The 23,530-nt window shown below is 45.8% G+C and overlaps 1 protein-coding gene across 1 annotated transcript in view; it reads right to left on the bottom strand.

Annotated features, from left to right (window-relative positions):
- Positions 1-23,530, bottom strand: part of LOC126412899 (ionotropic receptor 75a-like) — a 129,224-nt gene that overhangs the window by 51,148 nt on the left and 54,546 nt on the right. The window contains exons 7-9 of the mRNA XM_050083144.1: positions 14,206-14,417; positions 6,903-7,180; positions 3,403-3,588 (exon numbers count right to left, since the gene is read on the bottom strand). Of these exons, the coding sequence (XP_049939101.1) occupies positions 3,403-3,588; positions 6,903-7,180; positions 14,206-14,417 (676 nt within the window). The remainder of the gene's footprint in view (positions 1-3,402; positions 3,589-6,902; positions 7,181-14,205; positions 14,418-23,530) is intronic.

The raw sequence follows: 23,530 nt of genomic DNA, 5'->3' as shown, positions 1-23,530 counted from the left end.
CTCGAGCAGCAATGGTAGCGGCGCTGAGGGGTTGCCGCGTTTGAATTTTGTATGGATAGAGGTGTAAACTCTGGCGCATGAGACGATACGTGGACGTTGGCGTCATTTGGACCGCAGCTGCAACACGGCGAACGGAAACCCGAGGCCGCTGTTGGATCACCTGCTGCACTAGCTGTGCATTGCCCTCTGTGGTTGCCGTACGCGGTCGCCCTACCTTTCCAGCATGTTCTTCCGTCACGTTCCCAGTCCGTTGAAATTTTTCAAACAGATCCTTTATTGTATCGCTTTTCGGTCCTTTGGTTACATTAAACCTACGTTGAAAACTTCGTCTTGTTGCAACAACACTGTGTTCTAGGCGGTGGAATTCCAACACCAGAAAAATCCTCTGTTCTAAGAAATAAACCATGTTGTCTACAGCACACTTGCACATTGTGAACAGCACACGCTTACAGCAGAAAGACGACGTACAGAATGGCGCACCCACAGACTGCGTTGTCTTCTATATCTTTCACATCACTTGCAGCGCCATCTATTGTTGAAAATTGTGACTACTGTAATTTCGAAAGTTTGTCTGCCTGAAAATGTACTGTTGTCCCAAGCATATTGCAACAAACGGTGTATTTCTATCGCTGCTCGTTTAGTTTTTATTGCCGTTTCAAATATACCGGTCATTTTTGAAACACCCTGTATATTATCAGTCTGCCTGGTGCGGTGGTACGGGTCGCCATTTGGTACTTGGAACGACCGCCTCTCGTTCGCAGAGTCGCTAACTTGGACAGCAGACGTTTCATTCCTGGCATGTTGGCAGTGGTGGCTGTGCCCTATCCTTGAGGTCTTCTTGATGTTATCTTTACCTGTGCTGTCCTGAACTACCTCAAAACAGAGGGTGTTCGCCTGTTATCGTAGGCAACAAGATCTCCAGATCGCTTACCTATTACAAACGCGTGGTCACAGTTTATGTCAGGCACGCTTGAAACACTCGTTAGCCGCTTTGACTGATGAATTCCGGCAAAGAGTTGAAGCTACGTGGAATGTCGTACATACCCACCTGTGTCACCCAAGAGCGATACTCGATGACCAACCGGCTTAGAACTGTCATTGCTTCAATAATTGGCAGTTCCTCACTTATAAATATGATAATGTATTTTATACGCTAAATAACTAAAATTTCGTTATTTGTTATCCTTCCATGTATTGTAATTTTAATGGCCAGCAGAGCATACAGGGTGGTCTATTGATAGTGACCGGGCCAAACATCTCACGAAATAAGCATCAAACGAAAAAACTACAAGGAACGAAACTCGTCTAGCATGAAGGGGGAAACCAGATGGCGCTATGGTTGGCCCGCTAGACGACGCTGCCATAGGTCAAACGGGTATCAACTGCGTCTTTTTAAATAGGAACCCCCATTTGTATTACATATTCGTGTAGCACGTAAAGAAATATAAATGTTACAGTTGGACCTCTTTTTTCACTTTGTGATAGATAGTCACAAACATATGGCTCACAATTTTAGACGAACAGTTGGTAACAGGTAGGTTTTTTAAATTAAAATACAGAGCGTAGGTACGTTTAAACATTTTATTTCAGTTGTTCCAATGTGATACATGTACCTTTGTGAACTTATCATTTGTGAGAACGTATGCTGTTACAGCGTGATTACCTGTAAATACCACATTAATGCAATAAATGTTCAAAATGATGTCCGTCAACCTCAGTGCATTTGGCAATACGTGTAACGACATTCCTCTCAACAGCGAGTAGTTCGTCTTCCGTAATGTTCGCACATGCATTGACAATGCGCTGACGCAAGTTGTCAGGCGTTGTCGGTGGATCACGATAGCAAATATCCTTCAACTTTCCCCACAGAAAGAAATCCGGGGGCGTCAGAAACGGTGAACGTGCGGGCCATGGTATGGTGCTTCGTTGACCTATCCACCTGTCATGAAATATGCATTTCAATACCGCTTCAACCGCACGCGAGCTATGTGCCGGACATCCATCATGTTGGAAGTACATCGCCATTCTGTCATGCAGTGAGACAACATCTTGTAGTAACATCGGTAGAACATTACGTAGGAAATCAGCATACATTGCATCATTTAGATTGGCATCGATAAAATGGGAGCCAATTATCCTTTCTCTCATAATTCCGCACCATACATTAACCCGTCAAGGTGACTGATGTTCCACTTGTCGCAGCCTTCGTGGATTTTCCGTTGCCCAATAGTGCATATTATGCCGGTTTACGTTACCGCTGTTGGTGAATGACGCTTCGCCGCTAAATAGAACGCGTGCAAAAAATCTGTGCGCAGTGGCAGAACTGTACACGACGTTCAAAGTCGTCACCATGCAATTCCTGGTGCATAGAAATATGGTACGGTTGCAATCTGTGTTAATGTAGCATTCTCAACACCGGCGTTTTACAGATTCCCGATTCTCGCACAATTTGTCTGCTACTGATGTGCGGATTAGCCGCGACAGCAGCTAAAACATCTACTTGGGCATCATCATTTGTTGCAGGTCGTGCTTGACGTTTCACATGTGGCTGAACACTACCTGTTTCCTTAAATAACGTAACTTTCCGGTGAACGGTCCGGACACTTGGATGATGTCGTCCAGGATACCGAGCAGCATACATAGCAAACACCCGTTGGGCATTTTGATCACAATAGCCATACATCAACACGATATCGACCTTTTCCGCAATTGGTAGACGGTCCATTTTAACACGGGTAATGTATCACGAAGCAAATACCGCCCGCACTGGCGGAATGTTACGTGATACCACGTACTTATACGTTTGTGACTATTACAGCGCCATCTATCACAAAGCGAAAAAAGTGGTCCAAGTAAAACATTCATATTTTTTAACGTACTACACGAATATGTAATAAAAATTGTGGGTTCCTATTTAAAAAAACGCAGTTGATATCCGTTTGACCTATGGCAGCGCCATCTAGCGGGCCAACCATAGCGCCATCTGGTTTCCCCCTTCAAGCTAGACAAGTTTCGTTCTTTGTAGTTTGTTCGTTTGGTAATAATTTCGTGAGATATTTGGCTCGGTCACTATCAATGGACCATCCTGTATAAATGATAATGATTAAATGTCGCCGGCCATGATGGCCGAGCGGTTCTAGGCGCTTCAGTGCGGTACCGCGCTGCTACTGCGGTCGCAGGTTCGAACCGTGCCTCGGGCATAGATGTGTGTGACGTCCTTAGGTTAGTTAGGTTTAAGTAGTTCTAAGTCTAGGGGACTGATGACCTTAGATGTTAAGTCCCATAGTGCCTCCATTTTTGATTAAATGTCGGTAACTATACTGCAGCAAAGAGCTTGGGTATTTGTAGGCCCTCCGCCCTGCCCACTATTCCCCGTGTGATGGGCACGGTGCAGTAACTGACCAGGCCCTCTCCAGCAGCAGCACCACGGCGGCGAGCAGCAGCGCGGCGACCATCAGGAGGAAGGCGGGCGACACGGCGGCCAGGTCGACGCTGACGTAGTCGCTGTCCGACAGGCAGGCGGGCGGCTCCAGGCGCCACGTCTTGTGCGCGTGCGCCATGAAGCCGCGCTCCCACAGCGTGCGCACCCTGCCAACAACAGGTAGTCACAGATGATATTTATACATTTATTCACCAAGTGTTGCCAACCTTCAATAACAAAATATCGTCAGATTAAAACTGTGTGCCGGACCGAGACTCGAACTCGGGATCTTTGCCTTTCGTGGGCAAGTGCTCTAGTATATATATATATATATTTTTTTTGCATTTTGTTCGTCGTTCATCGTTGTGTTTGGTCGATGCGCACGTCACATGACATCCGTTAAAGTTTTTTATTACAGAGGCCAACCAGCTCTCTGACCACGCTGAGCTAGTAGTGCCGGCCCCCACCATCTGAGCTGCCCAAGCACGACTCACGCCCCACCCTCTCAGCTTCACTTCTGCGAGTACATCGTCTCCTCTCCTTCCAAGCTTTACAGAAGCTCTCCTGCGGACCTATCAGAACTAGCACTCCCGAAAGAAAGGATATTGCGGAGACATGGCTTAGCCACAGCCTGGGGAATGTTTCCAGAATGAGATTTTCACTCTGCAGCGGAGTGTGCGCCGATATGAAACTTCCTGACGGATTAAAACTGTGTGCCGGACCGAGACTCGAACATAGTTTTAATCTGCCAGGAAGTTTCATATCAGCGCACGCTCCGCTGCAGAGTGAAAATCTCATTCTGAAAATATCGTCAGCTGGGACGTTTTGCGATCTGTCCAAGACGTGCACCATGACATTGTACTTACATAGATAAGAGTTTTGGAATTGATGGTTCTACAAGAGGCGGTTCAATAGTAATGCAACATACTTTTTAGGTTGAAAAAAATGCGTAATTTGTTGTTGGACATCGCCGAACATTTCCGTTTCAACCCCTATAGCTTCACGAAGTTGCGAACAATAGTGGTGCTACATGTAGCCTTGAAAATGGCCTCTGTAATGGAGATGCGTTCCGAGCAGAGAGCTGTCATTGAGTTCCTGTTGGTGGGAAACCGGAGCGTCACAGATATTCATAGACGCTTGCAGAATGTCTACGCAGGCGTGGCAGTGAACAAAAGCACGGCGACTCGTTGGGCGAGGTGTCTGTCACTGCAGTAATGTCGTACAAATCTGTTCCACCTCCCGCGTGCTGGCCAGCCGCACGAAGCTGTGACTCCTGCAATGTTGGGGCAGGTGGACACCCTCATTCGAGGCGATTGATAGATCACAATCATCCACCACACCGCTCAGCTGGACGTGTCTGTTGGCAGTGCTAACACACTTCTCCACCAGTTGGTGTACTCAAAGGAGTGTGCCCACTGGATTCCTCGCTCCCCAGCAGAATATTTCCATGTATTTAGCCCAATGAAGGATGTACTCTGTGGGAAGCAGTATGTGGGTGACGTGGAGGTTATTGATGCAGCAAGACGTTCGCTCCAACGTCGACCAGTATAGCTGTACCGTGTAGGCATACAGGCTTATCCAGTAAGGTAGTGTAAAGCCGCAGCAGTGAATGGAGATTATGTCGAAAAATAGGGCGCTGTAGCCAAAAAAGTGGCGAATAATATGGTGTACTAAATCCTGAACAAAAGCAACCTGCTTTCAGAAAAAAAGTGTTGCATTACTCATTCGAAGTAGGAATTAAAATCCATGGAGAAGAAATAAAAACTTTGAGGTTCGCCGACGACATTGTAATTCTGTCAGAGACAGCAAAGGACCTGGAAGAGCAGTTGAACGGAATGGACAGTGTCTTGAAAGGAGGATATAAGATGAACATCAACAAAAGCAAAACGAGGATAATGGAATGCAGTCGAATTTAATCGGGTGATGCTGCCGGAATTAGATTAGGAAATGAGACACTTAAAGTAGTAACACAGTTTTACTATTTGGGGAGCAAAATAACTGATGACGGTCGAAGTAGAGAGGATATAAAATGTAGACTGGCAATGGCAAGGAAAGCGTTTCTGAAGAAGAGAAATTTGTTAACATCGAGTATAGAGTTAAGTGTCAGGAAGTCGTTTCCGAAAGTATTTGTATGGAGTGTAGCCATGTATAGAAGTGAATCGTGGACGATAAATAGTTTATACACGAAGAGAATAGAAGCTTTCGGAATGTGGTGCTACAGAAGAATGCTGAATATTAGATGGGTAGATCACATAACTAATGAGGAGGTATTGAACAGAATTGGGGAGAAGAGACATTTGTGGTACAACTTGACTAGAAGAAGGGATCGGCTGGTAGGACATGTTCTGAGGCATCAAGGGATCACCAATTTAGTATTGGAGGGCAGCGTGGAGGGCAAAAATCGTAGAGGGAGACCAAGAGATGAATACATTAAACAGATTCAGAAGGATGTAGGTTGCCGTAGGTACTGGGAGATGAAGAAGCTTGCACAGGATAGAGTAGCATGGAGAGCTGCATCAGCCGGCCGGTGTGGCCGTGCGGTTAAAGGCGCTTCAGTCTGGAGCCGCGTGACCGCTACGGTCGCAGGTTCGAATCCTGCCTCGGGCATGAATGTGTGTGATGTCCTTAGGTTAGTTAGGTTTAATTAGTTCTAAGTTCTAGGCGACTGATGACCTCAGAAGTTAAGTCGCATAGTGCTCCGAGCCATTTGAACCATTTTTGAAGAGCTGCATCAAAATAGTCTCTGGACTGAAGACCACAACAACTCATTGAACGCTCTCGTACAAACAACAGGTTTGACTCATACTGAAGAAAATGAAGTGCAAAACCTTGTGCAGAAAAATTTTACAATTTATAAATGAACAGCGTAAACTTGTGAATGATCTACAGCATTCATTTATTTGCTTAACCTGTTATCCACTTATTGTAAGACTATACTCTGATAATGGCCATGCAAGCAGAACCGATTAAACGAATAAACTAATACCGTGGAACATCAAAATTTTTATGCATTCGTTCATAAATATGAACTTGTTCCAGCAAGCAAAAATTGGACATTTGTGGTAAGGTCTTATGGGACCAAACTGCTGAGGTCATCGGTTCCTAAGCCTACACACTACTTAATCTAACTTAAACTAACTTATGCTGTGAACAACACATACACCCATGCCCGAGGGAGGACTCGAACCTCCGACGGGGGGAGGCCGCACGGACCGTGCCAGGAGCCCTAGCCCTAGACCGCGCGGCTACCCCGCGCGACGTGCCAGCAAGCACTGATAGTAGAATCAATTAACATAAATAAGAATGATTGAAGGAGAGAAAATGTTAGTGATTGAGACGAAATAAGGAAGAGTTCTACAGGCTTCACTTTTGGGTCCATTACTTTATTTTAATTTTTTGTGTCTGGCAATATTCGTGTAGAGTCGATACCTTCTGGAAAGTGAAGAAAGAATGCGGAAGTTATACAGAGTAAAGAGCATACGCTGCAGTGATGGTCTCCTTGAGTGGTGAATTCTTCTGCACTGCTGTGAAAGTCCTCATGGGCGTCAGGAAACTGATTGTCTCCAGCGCGCACTTGGCCTGCTCGTCGAAGATGCGATCGATGAGAGGGTACATTCGAGACTCGTCCGCATGGTACGCGAACAACTCCGTCGCCATCTTGCGCACGCCGACCTCTGGAGGGAAGTAGTTGGGCCTGGAGGCGCCGCTGGAGAACAGACGTGAGGCACACAGTGCGCGGTCCACCGGGTCGTCGCTCGTCTGTAGGGACAGGGGAGACCGTACATAGAGACACAAGGAGAGCTACCTGTGATTCTAGGTGGTCAGAGAATAAAACTAACAAGTACAGTTAACATGACATAAACACAAACCAATAACCTTAATGAAGCAAGTCTGTTCCAATGTGTTCACCGGTGGACATTTTTGGAATCTAAATTGTTTGCTGGGTTCCATTCAGTACTTTGTTGGTCCACCTCGTGCATTATAAGTTGCTAGGCAACTCGGCAAGCTGTCCACAAGGTCAAAGCGTTGCTTCTTAAATCTGCTCCACTCTTCAAAAATGGTTCAAATGGCTCTAAGCACTATGGGACTTAACATCTGAGGTCATTAGTCCCCTAGAACTTACAACTACTTAAAACTAACCTAAGGACATCACACACAGCCATGCCCGAGGCAGGATTGGAACCTGCGACCGTAGCAGCAGCGCGGTTCCAGACTGAAGTGCCTAGAACCGCCCGGCCATGGCGGCCGGCGCTCCACCCTTCGACGACGGCAGTTTTGATGTCATTCAGCGTACGAACTTGGTTCTTAAGACAACACATTGTAAGTCTGAACTGGTTCCAATCAGCTGAATCGTGTATATGTTATCAGGTGGCTCCGGGCTTTTCTCGCAATTGGTTCCTTCATACCCAAGCTCAAGGCAAGCACTTGTGCGAATTTTAGATTCATGTGGGTTTGACTTTCTTGTTTATGCTGTTACGATTCACCTCATGCTTCATGACCCAGATTAAGTTTCGTGCTTTTGTTCGCTGTGAATCACAGGCTAGTTTTGACGAGCCAACCTTTACTAGAAAATGGTGAATTTTGCCTTTGGTTATCCCGTGAATGTTTGAATCTCTCTGTGCGAGCACATGAACCTCCATGTTGTCTTCCTTAGTCAAACCAATCCCGTCTGAATAATGATTATTAATACAATAACAAAGAGTTTCCTCTTATGGAGTCACAGTGTTAAATGTTTTCTGAAGTTGTGGGATACGCTCTAGCTTGTAAATAAATGGCAATTTGGAGTCAACTTCCTTCGTTAAACTTTTCCCCAATGTGCATAACAGCACGACATACTTCCTTTGTGTCCACTAAACTCATTTACCCTGTAATAGAAAGACACTAGGCAGCGTCTAGTAAAGTTCATTGCCTGATCGGTTGATCTGAACTTCAGTTGTTAAATTTCCGTTGTGTGGTTTCGTATGTGATAGAAAATAATGATATGTTACGTCAGATGCCTTGGCATCCACTGAAAGTTAGAGAATGATAAGCTTGTGGCTGTGGGTACGTTCATATTATAGGACAAAAGTTAGTCCCACCGAAACACCAGTTTCCAATATTTAGACGTTTTCTGAATTGCCAAACGGTGGTCGGCTTTTAATATCTTCAAAGTTTTGAGTCTAACCTTAGTGGCAGAATGTTCGAATGACATACACTGAAGAGCCAAAGAAACTGATAAACCTGCCTAATATCATCTAGGGCCCCCGAGAGCACGCAGAAGTGCCGCAATAGAATGTGGTAAGGGCTCGACTAATGTCTGAAGTAGTGCTGGAGGGAATTGACACCATGAAGTCTGCGGAGCCGTCCATAAATCCGTAAGAGTATGATGGCGTGGAGCTATCTTTTCAACACCAAGTTGCAAGGCATCTCAGATACTTTCAATGATGTGCATGTCTGGAGAGTTCGGTGGTCAGCGGAAGTGTTTAAACTCAAAAGAGTGTTCCTTGAGCCACTCAGTATTGGTTCTGGACGTGTGGGGTGTCGCAGTGTCCTGCTTTAATTGCCCTAGTTCGTCGGAATGCACAGTGGACATGAATGTGTGCAGGTGATCAGACAGGATGCTTACGTACGTGTCACCTGTCAGAGTCGTATCTAGACGAATCAGAGGTCACATACCACTCCAACTGCACATGCCCTACACCTTTACAGAGCCTCCACCAGCTTGAACAGTCCACTGGTGACATGCAGGGTCCATGGATTCATGAGGTTGTCTCCATACCCGTACACGTCCATACGCTCGATACAAAAAACGAGACTCATCCGACCAGGCAACATGTTTCCAGTCATCAGCAGTCCAATGTCAGTGTTGACGGACACAGGCGAGGCATAAAGCTTTGTGTCGTGTAGTCATCAAGGGTACACGAGTGGGCCTTCGGCTCCGAAAGCCCATATCGATGATGTTTAGTTGAATGGTTCGCACGCTGACACTTCTTGATGGCCCAGCATTGAAGTCTGCAGTAATGTGCGGAAGGGTTACATTTCAGTCGTCGTTGGTCTCGTTCTTGCAGGCTCTTTTTCCGGCCGCAGCGATGTCGCAGATTTGATGTTTTACCGGATTCCTGATATTCACCGTGGGTACACGCACGAAACGGTCAACGGGAAAATTCCCACTTCATCGCTGTCTCGGAGACGCCGTGTCCCATATCTCGTGCACCAACTATAACACCATGTTGAAACTCACTTAAATCTTGACAACCTGCCATTGTAGCAGCAGTAACAACTGCTCCAGACAGTTGTCTTATAGGCGTTGCCGACCGCAGCACCTATTCTGCCTGTTTACATATGTCTATACTTGAATACGCATGTCTATGCCAGTTTCTTGGGGCTTCAGTGTATATAACAATGGGACTTCCTATACTGCCAACTGTTCTTGGTACATAGTCGTGATGCAGGTACAGAGTTTTGAAATGACTATTTGAGGAATGCTGAGAGAATAAATAGTGTGTGCAGAAGCCACGTGGTTCTGTTCACGATTGGGTACACAGTTTTCTCTACCGAATTCCACTGAGAATGCAGGTTTAGTTTCACCTCCATTATACGTTTCCCTGTGCGTTAGTAATTTCCTGAGGACAGGGGAGTATTGAGAAAGAGGCTTACGATAAAAAAAATCTAGCTATAGTACAAGTCAAGAGGCTAGTGTAAACGATTCTTATACAGGGTGTAACCGGTGAAGTGCAGCTATTATTATTTGTGGTACCTTAATAGGTACACACATATGAATGTTGGTAGTTTTTTCTCTGCATCGAGCAGTCTTCTCACAAACAGGTGACAAACTTTACGACCTGAAGCTTTCTGTACAATCGCACTGAACCACTAAGTGGACTTTACCTGTAGAATAGAGTAACCGTTTTGCGTCCATGCATCCAAGCTTCGACACCTGACCTGTTTCCCACGGGAAAATAAGCATTAACGCCTAGCTATCGCCACATATGTCTGGAGGTACTAACCAATCTAAAAACATACGATTTGTAATGATTATAATTATCAAACTGTAAATGTTGTAAATACTGATATAGTGTTGTTCAGAACACCGTCCTCAGTCACAGACAGAAATACACCTGTTACAAACTCTACAGTCAGCTGCTAGAGACTGTGGTGTCTGAATCTGTCTCTGTAGTTACAACGAAAAAGCAAAACACATCAGAGATGGACAAGAGGATGGAAGTCGCAAGTACGCTATTATTACTCTCGAAAAATGTTTCAAAATTAATAGCTCCTTAAACAAATTTTTCCTACTACTTTGCAGGTTCACTGTCAAACAATAGAAAGGCATGAATACAAGCTCACCTGTACGAATTCACTACCACAAGATGAGTCAGCAACACAAAATAAAAAAAAAAACACACATTTTTAGGCTTAATATGGAAAAATAACCATGAACTGTGTATAAAACTTTAATAGAAATAAATCGAAAACTGCAGAAGATGAGCGGCAGGTGTCGAAATATCTTCCAGTAAATAGAAAAAAAGAAATACTTTGTGTTTTGAGGAAGGCAGAGTTCGAAAACCCGCATTTGATTCGCAAACACAGCTGAAACGTCAGCAGAACCTTCCAAGCTCAGGAAGATGGGTAACATTGCAATTTACTTAAGTTTCGTTTTATAAATGCCAATGAGTATTTCTCCATTTAAAGCACGAGATTTCTAAAATAAATAAACATTCTAGTGATTGTAGATTGCAATTTTAGCTCTTTATTACGATTTTGAACCGTATCATCTTCATCTTTGCCTAGGTGTGGTGTGTCGTCTTCCGGAGCCTTGGGTTTGCTCTGCCGCGATTGGTCCGTTTGCTTTTAAATTTCGGAGGGCGCTACGTTCTGAGGTGAGACCTGCTGACGACGAGAGTATCGAGTGCTGCTGCCGGAGTGAGACGGAGAGTTTAGTTTCCGGTTGTCTGGCAGCGCAATGTTGCGGGAAAGGTGGTATAACTTCCTGTGAACGCACGTGATTGCTATGAGCGTGTGTACTCGGGACGGCGGCAGCCGTTCTGGACGGGCTGTGTGATAAGGAAGTTCGGCGTGGCAACTGTTGACGCGGCGTGTCCGCGTTGCTATGACGGAACTGGGGCAATTGACATAATTCGAGTTGGTGCTAGTTGCAACCTGTCGCCGAATGCTTGTATGCCTTCTGGAATAACGGTGAGAATGACTTGATGTGTCTCACTCAATTTATGCCCGTGTCGTCGGGTGTGTTTAGCTCTAAGGTCGTGTGCCATGGTGTTTCGTAATTTTAGTAGGCTCAGGCGTGCCCGAAATCCCGATTCAATGATCTGCTGTTATATTGTCAAGTGTAACTATCACTAGAAAAGAGTGTTAACTCTTTGTGCCTTAATAACTGAACCTAAAATATTATCTTTGGATGAAATTTTATTCTGACCCAAGTACAAAAACGATCTTGTATTTTACAATTTGTTGATTATTATTATTATTATTATTATTATTATTATTATTATTATTTAGTAATCGCCGTCACATTTACTAAGTCGAAGATTTACGAAGGCCAGTGGGCGTCATTAACAGTTCTTGCCTAGATAGGCGTTATATTTTGAACCATGTGTTTCAATGTTTAGTAATTTTTATTTTATGTGTTATAAAGACTTTCTGTGATGCCCTATGTGAACGATTCGCCACGTTGGTGAAGTTTCTAGTTGTTCTGCTGGTCTGTGCCATATTGCTAAAGCAGGCGGTCCTAGCACAACTGATTGTAAATTTTTCCTAGTGGCGAGGAGCACGGGCTGGTTTTAAGTGCTAACTCGCTAACTTCAACCATTCTCAAATATTGATTACTACTGATATTCAGGCCCTTCAGGCTGAGTGCGACGTCGCTACCCCTTTTTGGTTATTAATTTTATCTTGTTTCATTAAAAAAAAAACGTTTGGTATATGAATTTGTCTTTTGGTCTTCACTGCTCCTTTGTACGAAGTAAATTAACTGTTGGTTTTGCATTCTTGTAGCATTATCAAAACAGCATTTGTGGTTATATTTGATTGGCCCATCTGGCCGAATGATTAAAGTCATTCCATTCAGTAACTTATTGTATTGGTCAATAATTAATCAAAGGTGTTGGGTCCTTCAGACCGTGATTGTCTCCTTATGTTGAATCTTAAGGTTGTCATTTATATATATATATATACCAGCTCTCCCATGAGGCACCGCCTTATCGTAGCACTGTCCGTGTGGGCGGGAGAGTTTGTGTGCTCCAAGGAAGCTGAGAGCTATATCGGCGGTAGCGTAGCTACTGGCAGGTCCAACCTAGCCGGGCAGGTCTCAGCAGAGGAGCCAGACAAAGTGTGCCTCACAACGACCCGTCTTATATCCTATATCCTATATATACTATTCCCTACCCTCTCCTCAGTTACCATTCCTTCTCTTTCTCTATTTACCTTAACACACCACTGCCTTGTGGTTGGTCTCGGGAGGGGTGAAGGCTAAGGGAGAAAACCCTGAAAGAAAATCTGGAGTGGGGCCCCAAAGGCAGTTGGAAGGCGTACTACGTCCCCTTTCGGCAAGTCCTGCAACCGAAGTGATACCAGACGTATTGGCTTGCCTTTCCTCTGGATTGTATCATTTAGGTCGAGAGGGAGACCGTGATGATTGGGCAACTCACGTGTCTTCATATTTATTGCTCAGGCTTGTAGCATCCTGGAGAGTACACTTCAGCGGCGTCCAAGGACTTCGGCACAACACGGGAAGAGGCAGTTACCGGTTATAAGCTCTGTCTGATTGGCGTAAGACTCGAGTGCCAGGGGCCACTTCCGACGGTGGGAGAGATCATTGCATCTCATTGGACAGCTACCGCCCGCCTCAAGCTGGGCAGCCCCCAGCCAATAAGGTGCTGTCCCGCCACTATCCGCCTGCTTCAAGGGGTGTGTGAAGCTTAGAAGTAATCTTCGACAAGCGGGTTGATATAGTACACCTACCAACAACAAACTTGGAGAGATAGAGTACCGAACACCGAAGTCTTTCATCGTGCAAGCACAACCAGCATCTTTGCACTTCTGAGTCATCGACGTCTAAGATGGTTGGGACATGTTAGGCGCATGAATCCTGAGCGGATACCGAAACAGCTGCTGTACGGTGAACTTCAGAAAGGTGTGAGGCCAGTGGGACGACCGCATCTTCGTTTCAAGGATGTCTGCAAGAGAGACCTGACCAAGACCAGAATCAATCCAAGTCGCTGGGAAAGCATTGCAGATGACCGTATCAGGTGACGAGTAACTGTGCGCAGCGGCGTCAAGCTCTCAGAGGACGAACGCACACAGGAACAAATCAGGAAGAGGACAAAGCGAAGAGACAGAGCGGCTCCTGTGCGAAGTCCCTCAAATTTCACATGTCCAAACTGCAGTAGGGACTACCATTCTCGAGTGGGACTTTTGAGCCACAGCAGACGCTGCAGACTCTGAACCAAGCATGCTACGCCATCATTCCTCAAGGATGGACGGATGCCATATATATACCAGCGAACAAGTGTTTTTTTAATGTTTAATAAAATTAAATTGTGTTTGAAACTGTAACCTCATTTGGGTCCACGCTTTCACTCCCTGCAGCCTTTGAGCTCTGCTTACCTTACGTTTTGGTTAAGTTTTCCCATACCACGACGTATCAGATTTCTTTCTGTAATAACATCACATCAATAGCACATTCCCTTTCAGAAGCGTCTGGAGTGCAAGATTTACATTATTCATTATGTCTGTTAGGCAACTTCTACGGCGTGACAAAGTGAATCACTGGATCCGTGGTTGCGAACCTCAAAGTAGCCGTGCACGTAGCTGACGTTCTCGGAGCCGAAGGCGAGCGGGCTGTGCACGAGGTCTCGCTTGCTCCTGATGGTCCTGGGCGGCGGCAGCAGCAGCGACGTCACGATGGCTGCCGAGTAGTGAGTGTCCAGCAGCGCGGCGCACCACAGACTCGCCAGCAGCAGCAAGCGCCAGCCCAGCAGGCCGCAGTTGTGCGATACCCCTGAGGGAGCACGACATGTCCAGATACTGACGGTGACGTAGAGTTCGGACGCTGTAAGGTTGAAAGGGTGCCTGATGGCGAGGTGAATCTCGTCCCCTGATTTGAGTAAAACCTGTGTATGAATTCTGTGACGACACACACCACCCCCAAGAACTGTCACTCTCCCTATTTTACCCAAGGATATCTGAATGGCCAGCCGGTGTGGCCGAGCGGTTCTAGGCGCTTCAGTCTGGAACCACGCGTCCGGTACGGTCGCAGGTTCAAATCCTGCCTCGGGCATGGGTGTGTGTGTTGTCCTTAGGTTAGTTAGGTTTAAGTAGTTATAAGTTCTAGGGGACTGATGACATGAGATGTTAAGTCCCATAGTGCTCAGAGCCATTTGAACCAAATCTGAATGCAAAAGAATTATTTGAATCTGTTCTTAATGGCAATTCATGGGTTGACCACTCTACATAATTTACAACATACCGATAGTTTCCCCCAAAAAATGTGATTAAATACAGGGTATTCTAATGATGTTTTATAATTACTGAAATGATAGTGGGATTTATTATCAAAAATGGCTCTGAGCACTATGGGACTCAACTTCTGAGGTCATTAGTCCCGTAGAACTTAGAACAAGTTAAACCTAACCAACCTAAGGACGTCACACACATCCATGCCCGAGGCAGGATTCGAACCTGCTACCGTAGCGGTCTCGCGGTTCCAGGCGGATTTATTATCACAATGATATTTATTAATTTAAAGAACAAAGAAATCCAGTCTTCAAATATTACGATAATACGTGGTTATCCAAATAGATGACAAGTAGAAAAACTTTCCATGAATAATTAGTTGGCAAAGTTGAAATGGGCGTCTATCAAATGATTTTAGTTCCCTTTATTCTATTGTGACTGGGCTGACTGCAAGTTCACTAACTTGGATAACGGTGATCAAGTAACAGAACTCATCTGTAGCGTCCCACGTGTAAAGTAGATCCGCTATGAGCACACTACGGTGAGCCGCGGTCCTTGGACGTCAAAAATAACTGATTGAGTCCCAACTTTGCCGGAACTGCCAAATACTTCACAAAACTCCGAGGTCGATTCGTGTGGAGTGAACTTTCAGCCATAGGCTGCCCTGCAGACCGCAATCAGGACTTGTGACCTCCCTGACGACCTGTACCGTTAGACAATATTCTGGTAAGTTGCGACGCTGGTAACAAGTTATGCTGACTGGCGGTCCAGATTAGCACTTGCAAAATTCTGTCCAGGCTACTGAGAGAGTGAAAATTCTTAAACCGATTGGATACCTGGTCTCTACCCCACGTCTTAAATGAGACGCTACTACGATGACTGACTTCAATGTGACATCTGATATATACAGGTTACTATTCGTGATTGAGGATGGTGCAATGAACAACATTACACAAGTATTTATGGCAAGAGCAAGCCATTAATGCTTCTTTTTCCCTGGGCAGCAGATAAGGTGTTGAAGTGCTGAGGCATGGACGCACAACGGTTAGTCTATTCTGCGGACGTAGTCGATTTTGGGTGCAGCTACGACCATGTAGAAAATATCAGGTAGTAAATGTGATGTGTTTACAGGACAACTGTACAATGCAAAGAAAAAACAACCAATACACTGATGTGTGTTTAGATTAGCGTCCCACATGTAAAAGTATCTGCATTTGTAATCGTTATACTCTGTATACAAGGCAGAGTGTACATGTGTTACCCAGGATCTCCTTCCAAACCCCTGGATCTAGTTCAGCCAAATTTGTACAGAAACAGCAGGCTTCATAAGTTTCAGTAGTGCAGGGTTTATTACCTCCTAGCTCCAACAGGAGTAGAGATTCAGGGAACGTTGTTTTTGACAGAACCTGGATTATAGGCTGTCCTATACAAGTACGTTTTATGGGAACGGAAACGGCCTGCCAAATCAACCTGTTTTCTAGGAGAGCCGACACGCCAGTGGCGAGTAACGTTCTTTTTTTTTTTTTGGGCCCCAACTTCTAGGCTGCCCTGTATGACAGGTGTGTTGTGTTGGAATAGTATCATCCTGAGTTATCGACCTACTTGGCATGGTGACCTGTACTACAGGTTCAAATAAATGATTTTCAAGCTGCTGGTGTATATCCTGGCCATCATGACAGTCATACTGTGTGAGTAGTATTGACCTGCTTTATTGAACTGTACTGCAAGAGCAACACATGCTAATGAGAATGGCTGTGAAGGGCAGATTGAGATGGATAGAAGAGGGGATAAATGGAGTGAGAGGGAGGAGGACAAAGGGGAGGAGGGGGAGATGGATGAGGCACATGGAAGTTGTAAAGCTGTGATAGGTAGGTGGGAAAGTAAAAGGGGCAGTGAGATTGGAAAGACGGAGAGGAAGGAAGGTGTCAGAGAGAGGGACAGCAGGAGATGAAGAGACACATAGAGTGTGAGAGGGAGGAGCTAGAAAAAGCTGGGAAGAGGAGGTGGACAGACAGAGGAAGAGGTGGACACAATTTGGGGGGGGGGGGGGGTGGAAGGAGGAGGTGCGTGCATACATGGGTGAAGTTATGGGGTTCAAATGGCTCTAAGCACTATGGGACTTAACATCTGAGGTCATCAGTCCCCTAGACTTAGAACTACTTCAACCTAACTAACCTAAGGATATCACACACATCCACGTCCGAGGCAGGATTCGAACCTGCGACCTTAGCAGCAGCGCGGTTCCAGACTGAAGCGCCTTGAACCGCTCGGCCACAGCCGCCGGCAAGTTACGGGGAAACGGCTAGTTTACTAACAAAAACCTGCACAAAGATCAACATACTAAAGCATATGCTTCTTTGTATGCTTGCACAAGTTTTGTGTAGCTGAAAATGGATCAAGACTTAGGCAGCTTGTGCAGTTGGAACGTTGTAGCAGACTGCCTTACAGAAGTGGAAGCATGCTTGCATTTAATGCTTGTTTTTTGAAAAACTCTTAATGCATTTTTAAGAGAGAGTACTTCAATTAAAAAGTTGGCCAATCAAGTTGCAGCACCAGGAAGGATAGTAAATGAAATATTATTATTATGTGTAGAATGTAAGGTAGGAAGAAATATATTCTAAATACCTATGTCTAAATTTGCAGGTGAGATGGGGGAATACAAGGTGCAGAATTTAGTACATAGAGCTGCCATCTATAGCGGCTACATCGGCTCTTACCCAGCTGGGCATTGAGCTGAGCTGAGCTTGGATGACGGATCTGTGTCAATATAAGTCGGGACAGGATCGGCACCATGCGCTTTTGCGTTATCTTACTGGAAGATAACATCACAGAGAAAAAAATGAGCCACAGCCACCGGTGTTAACACATCAGAATTGTAACATCATCTGTCCACATTGCCAGCTATGCAAAGCACTGATATTCATGCAGTGTACCCAGTGGCACACCACAACATGGTTCCAGGTGCTTGGCACACTTGTCTATGACGATTGCGATATTCCAAGACTCGTTTGAAAAGTCGACGTGCTGCCAGTCCTCATGTGCATTGTTGTCACCAATCGCGCTTGTCTGCGCTGGTGTGTCAAGAGAAGCTGTAAAAATGGGCTCTATGCTGACACCATGGTTCTTCAGATGTCATTGCACTGCCCTTGTCGATACATCTGGTGCTGCAGGTATGACCATTTCTTGGGCCCATGGTTGTATGATGCTGCACGAATGAGCAAAAAAGTGTCTGTTCTCTTAGGAGCTCTTCACATAGGACCGATGAGATCCTGCATGCCACTGATGGATAATGGAGGATTAGGATTTAACGTTCTGCCGACATCAAGGTAAATGGAGATGGAGCACAAACTTGGAATTAGTCAAGGATGCATAAGAAAATCAGCCATGTCTAAAAGGAACCATCATGGTGTTTGTATGGAGCAGTTTAGAGAAATCATGTAAAATTTAAATCAGAATCGTAGGACATGGGTCTGAACCATCATCCTCCCAAAAGCGAGTCCAGTGTGCTGACCTCTGCACTATCTCGCTTGATGCATGCGGCTGAGTTTGGCTCTTCTTACCTCATCAATTCCATATTTGCTTTCCAATCGTGGGATCCCGGTTAGCTCGTGTGCAGTAATAATTTTGATCTTTTTCTTGGTCCCTGGCCTTTATTCCATATCTTCAAAGGGTCGACCATTTAATTTTCATACATCGCAATGTTAGTGGCAGGGGGTGGCCGGACGCCCTTCCTATCGCCATGATTTCTCCCTCTGGATGGAATTTCTGTACACCGTTTCTCTATATCTAGTGTTATCCGATGTGAAAGAGTGCGAAAGTTTTCTAAAAGTTTGCAAGTGTGGAGCTGACGCAGTACATGGGAACGAGCCCAGTAGTCACCCAGTTGGATGTGGGAATCTATACCCAGGCTGGCTGGTACACTTGTCCTTGCCGATAATCCGCCAGTCAGATTCCAACATGGTCTAGCGTACCCCCTCAATACCGGAAATGATTCAGACATGTGCAGCTATCCAGGCTGGTCATTCACATGCACACCAATATTGTGCAACAATAAACAGCAAGCTTGATAGGCAATGATTCTACAGCACCAAGTGCGTGTAGACTGTTCTCCTTTTTACACAAGGCATAACACGGTTGAAACATGTCAGCTTAATGTTAGGCTGATACGTTTCATATGTTATTGCTATTGCACTGATTAATAAAAATCCCTATGATGACTGTAGCGGTTCAGAGGTATCTGTATGTTGATGTTGTGAAGACAGAGCCTCTAACGCCAAGTTCATTTATTTTTTCCACCATCTATGAAACTGCATTAGCACAACTGCAGTAGCAGTAGCACAACATCACAGAGGAACAGGTGAGTTATAGCAGCGTCGAATAACATTTGTCTTAGCAGTAGGCACTGTAGAAAGCCACTGCAGGTCCCGGGCGGGAGTGTATCCTTTGGAGTTTGGACTGACTTACAAGGCCAGCTGCCCAGAGCAGATGGCAGCGGCCTGTCCAGAATTCGGCACCTAGATTTTGCCAGCCATGCTGCATTGTCAACTGCAGCGGCAAGTGGATATGCATGCGACCAGACATCTTTAGAACTACTGTCCCTGTGCAGCTGGAGAATCTTTCGAAAAACCTCGGTCTGGATAAAAATATTGTGCGTCCGGCCAATACAAAATGAATCAATTTATCAGCCGGTATCTCTGCTCAAAAAACAGCCAAGTGGTGTGTTTTTAGCCAACCAGCCTTCCGAAAAAGATAGCTTAAGCCATCCTTTGCATCTCGCTAATTTCATGTGGGAAAGCTATGGAGCAGCTACTATAAAAGTTAGTTCATTCTGTTGCTGTGGGGAAGATGTGGCGTCATCCAGATACCAGTACACGTGGCAACAAATTCTCTGTCTAACAACATGGGAAGGCACCTCGCTGCTTAACTTGAATAAAAATCTGTTAGACGGGAGCCTGGAACTCCGGTTCTCAAAATTTCATGCATGGGAACACAACTCAATGGGAGTTTTAAAAAATTATCTAATAGGTGGGCTGTTAGACCGCTGTCTCTAAAATATTTCATTCAATAATAGTTAGCCATGCTTTCCCATTGGTGAAGGAACCTTTGTACGGGCCTTTTGTTGGAAACAAGAAAGGTAAAAATTTTGGAAGGCACTTGATCACAGGATACAGACAAAGAGATTTATTCAGCGGACATGGATGAGAACCATTGAGTTGCATTTCACAAAATCGCTCCGTGACCAATGGTCTATTCTTGTCGGAAGCTAATACAAGTCTTGTCACTTAGAGTTGCCGAGTCTGGTGAGAATATCTTGCAGGGTGGACTATCATTGGTGGAGAATTTTTGTGTCTTGACTGAAAAGTCGCCCCAATTAACGCTCTCCCGGTAGCAAAAATGAATTAAATTTATCTACTCTCACTAACGGAATACAACAAAACAGTCATTCTGACTTGAATCGATACTACTTGTTTTCGATCTGCCAATAGTTCCTGACATAGCACTAGCGGAATCTCGACAAATATGAGGTCGTTGCGTCTGTATAAGTGGAGACCAGTGTGGAACAAGGGCAGCCCAGGAGAGAACCCCTGGCGTGGCAGAGGCTCGTAGTTTGTCGGACATGGTGTTGCTTCTGCGAGAGATGGATCCATCAGATAGGCCACAGATGCGGCCGGCATGTTTCAAGAGCGACGGTGGGTAGTGCACGGATGGTCTGCAGGCGCGGCCGGCGTAGGGCCCAACGTGAAGGACTTAGACGAGATGAAGATGGGGAGCAAATGTTTCGGTGGCCGCTTTGGACCATTCGCGAAGAGTTGTGGAGTAAAGATTCGGACATGTCTCGGAGCGAAGACATTGGTAGTGATTGTGGAGAACTTGGACGAGAAGCGGAGTGAAGACTCAGACACGGTTTAGAGCTGCACTGTGGCAAATGGAGCTCCAGTTCAGGGACTGGCGATAGCACTCGGCGCTTGGTCTGGAGCGACTCACAATGTGAATTGAATCTGGGCAGCTGGGTGGCGTCCTCTATAGTATTCGGCAGAAAAATACTGCCGCGGCGATCGGGGGTTCCTGATCTGAGTAAGAAGAAGTGGTAGCTGTAATGGCAGAGCTAATTAATGTGGCTCTTGCACCTTTAACTGCGAAGCTGGCCGCTCGTTTTACTATGGGGAAGCTGCGGGAGATACGATTGACAGTGGAGGAGATGCGCTTACACTGTAGTCGTACTGTTCATTATGCTTCTCCTGCGGTTGTATGACCTGTGGCCAGGAGAGGTGGCAGACCGCAATACAGCTCTGTGTTGTGAAGCAGTGGATCCCAGCTGATACAATAACAATAATCGTACGAGTTCTGTCATTTCTTTTAAATCTGATTAGCGAACGCGACTTTATATTTCGTCTTGTGGTAGAGGGCTCATCCATGACAAATTGAGCTTAGGATTCGTATGTGAAATTGTTTCCTGATATCTAGTACGACTGGAGCAATCATTTCGTTCCCAATGGTGATTATGTGTTTGAAGAACAGAGTTGATGAGATCATCATTACTCTTACCTCGTTGATTCCTTGCGGCCTTGTCAAGCATATCTAAGATGCAGTCAAATTGTCCTGATGACCATCGCTTGTATTTCCTTCTGTTTTTTATTTTATTAATCACCTTATTGTTTGGCTTCCTTTAAACTGTATGTTTTCAGAGAGCAAATAAAAATGAAGCTAATCTTGATCAAGATTCTCACTTTAGTGGATAGATAACCTTCTTCAGTTATTAATCGTTTAATGATTTTGTGAGGACTGACACGCAGAACTCATTTACGAGGACCTTTCTTTTCTCGTTATGCGAAGCGTCGTGTGACAAATTCAATTCCATATCTGACTTTGGGGGGAGCGATCTGTCTCAGGATCGGTCCCGCCGGAGCAGAGCACTAAAAAGGCTCGTGTCGGCTTCTCGTACTATCTTCTTAGAAACATTCCACATTCAGACGCGATTTCTGAATTACTAATTCACTGGAAATGGAATGAGAGTGTGGCATCGTTGGCCGGGAGGCCCCATCCAGGGAAGTTCGGCCACCAAATGCAAGTCTTATTTTATTGGACGCCACATTGGGCGACTTGCGCCCCGGTGATGTGGGTGAAATGATGATGAGTACAACACAACACCCAGTTCACGAACGGAGAAAATCTCCAGCCCGGCCGGGAATCGAACCCGGGCCTGCTTGCATGGGAGACGAGCAAGTTACCACCCAGCTAAGCAGGTGGACAGTAGCTCACTGTGCACTCCTTTCTTATACAAGAAATGTAGATGATATTACTCCTACCTGATACGTGCGATTTTTCTGAAATGCTAATCGCCTGCAAATGCAAGCACGTAGTTCACTTTAGGCCAGATTGACGTTTGTTGCATGCTGTCGTTATGCTGTTGCGGTTTCAGTAAGAAGCAGTACTACTGGGTCCAGTCACATTAGTGCGACCACCATCTGCGTTCGACGTGAAAGTTCAGTAATCACTCACAGACGTGAGGCGGCAGCACTAGCAGTGGAGTATACATAAAGCGTGGCGGGGAATGCGCAAAACAGTGCAGTCGTTATCGCGATGCGGAAATGGAGCGATTTACCTGATGTCCAAACGGGCATGATCATTGGCTTTCGGAGCAAGTGTGGAAGCATTTACGAAACAGCTAAGTCTGTCTGTGTAAGCGCACCTCCTCTATTGTCAATCGTATCTCACGCAGCTATCCCACAGTAACACGAGGGGCCAGCTTCGCAGTTAAAGGTGCAAGAGCCACCTTAATTAGCTCTGCCATTGTAGCAACCAGTTCTTCCTACACAGATCAGGGACCCCCGATCGCAGCAGCAGTATTTTTCTGTCGGAGACTATAAAGGACGCCACCCAGCTGATCAGATCCAGTTCACATTGGAAGTCGCTTCAGGCCAAGCGCCGACTGCTATCTCCAGTCCCACAATTGGAGCTCCATTTGCCGCAGTGCAGTTCTAAATCGTGTCTGAGTTTTCACTCCGCTTATCGCCCAAGTTCTCGACAATGACTACCGATGTCTTCGTTCCGGGACATGTCCGAATCTTAACTCGACAACTCTTTCGAATGGTCCATAACAGCCACCGACTCCTCTGCTCCCCATCTGCATCTCTTTTGTCCACGCTGGGCCCGACGCCGGCCTCGCCTGCAGCCTATCAGTGCCCAACTCACCGTCGCTCTTGAATCATGCCGGCCTCATGCCGCGTCCCGCCGAGGTTAAAGTATCCTTACATGGCAAAATGTCGCTATCCAAAACCGGTGTCGAGGCAACTGCGATGCACCACGGGCCATAGATGACAGGTGTAAACGACGGCTCTAGGGACGTGGAAGGGCGAATAGTCAGGCAACTGTTGAGCAACTGACCTGGGCGATGAACCATAGCGGTACCAACAGTGTCTCCTCAACGACCGTTCAGCGAACGTTGCTGCTGACGGGCTTGAATATCAGGCGCCTGGTTCATGCATCCATGCAGACTGCCGTTGATTGGCGACGAAGGCTGGAATCTGCACGCCAATACCGCAACTGGACTTCCGCTGAGAGGCGGCAGGTGGCCTTTTCAGATGAATCACGTTTTGTGCGCTGTCGGACAGATGGCGTTGTCCTGCACGGCGTGAAACTTCCGAAAACAAATGATGC

This window comes from Schistocerca serialis, chromosome 1, assembly GCF_023864345.2.
Source record: "Schistocerca serialis cubense isolate TAMUIC-IGC-003099 chromosome 1, iqSchSeri2.2, whole genome shotgun sequence".
NCBI lineage: Eukaryota > Metazoa > Arthropoda > Insecta > Orthoptera > Acrididae > Schistocerca > Schistocerca serialis.
Note: the sequence above shows the minus strand (reverse complement) of the source record. Positions and strands in the feature narration are given on the sequence as shown.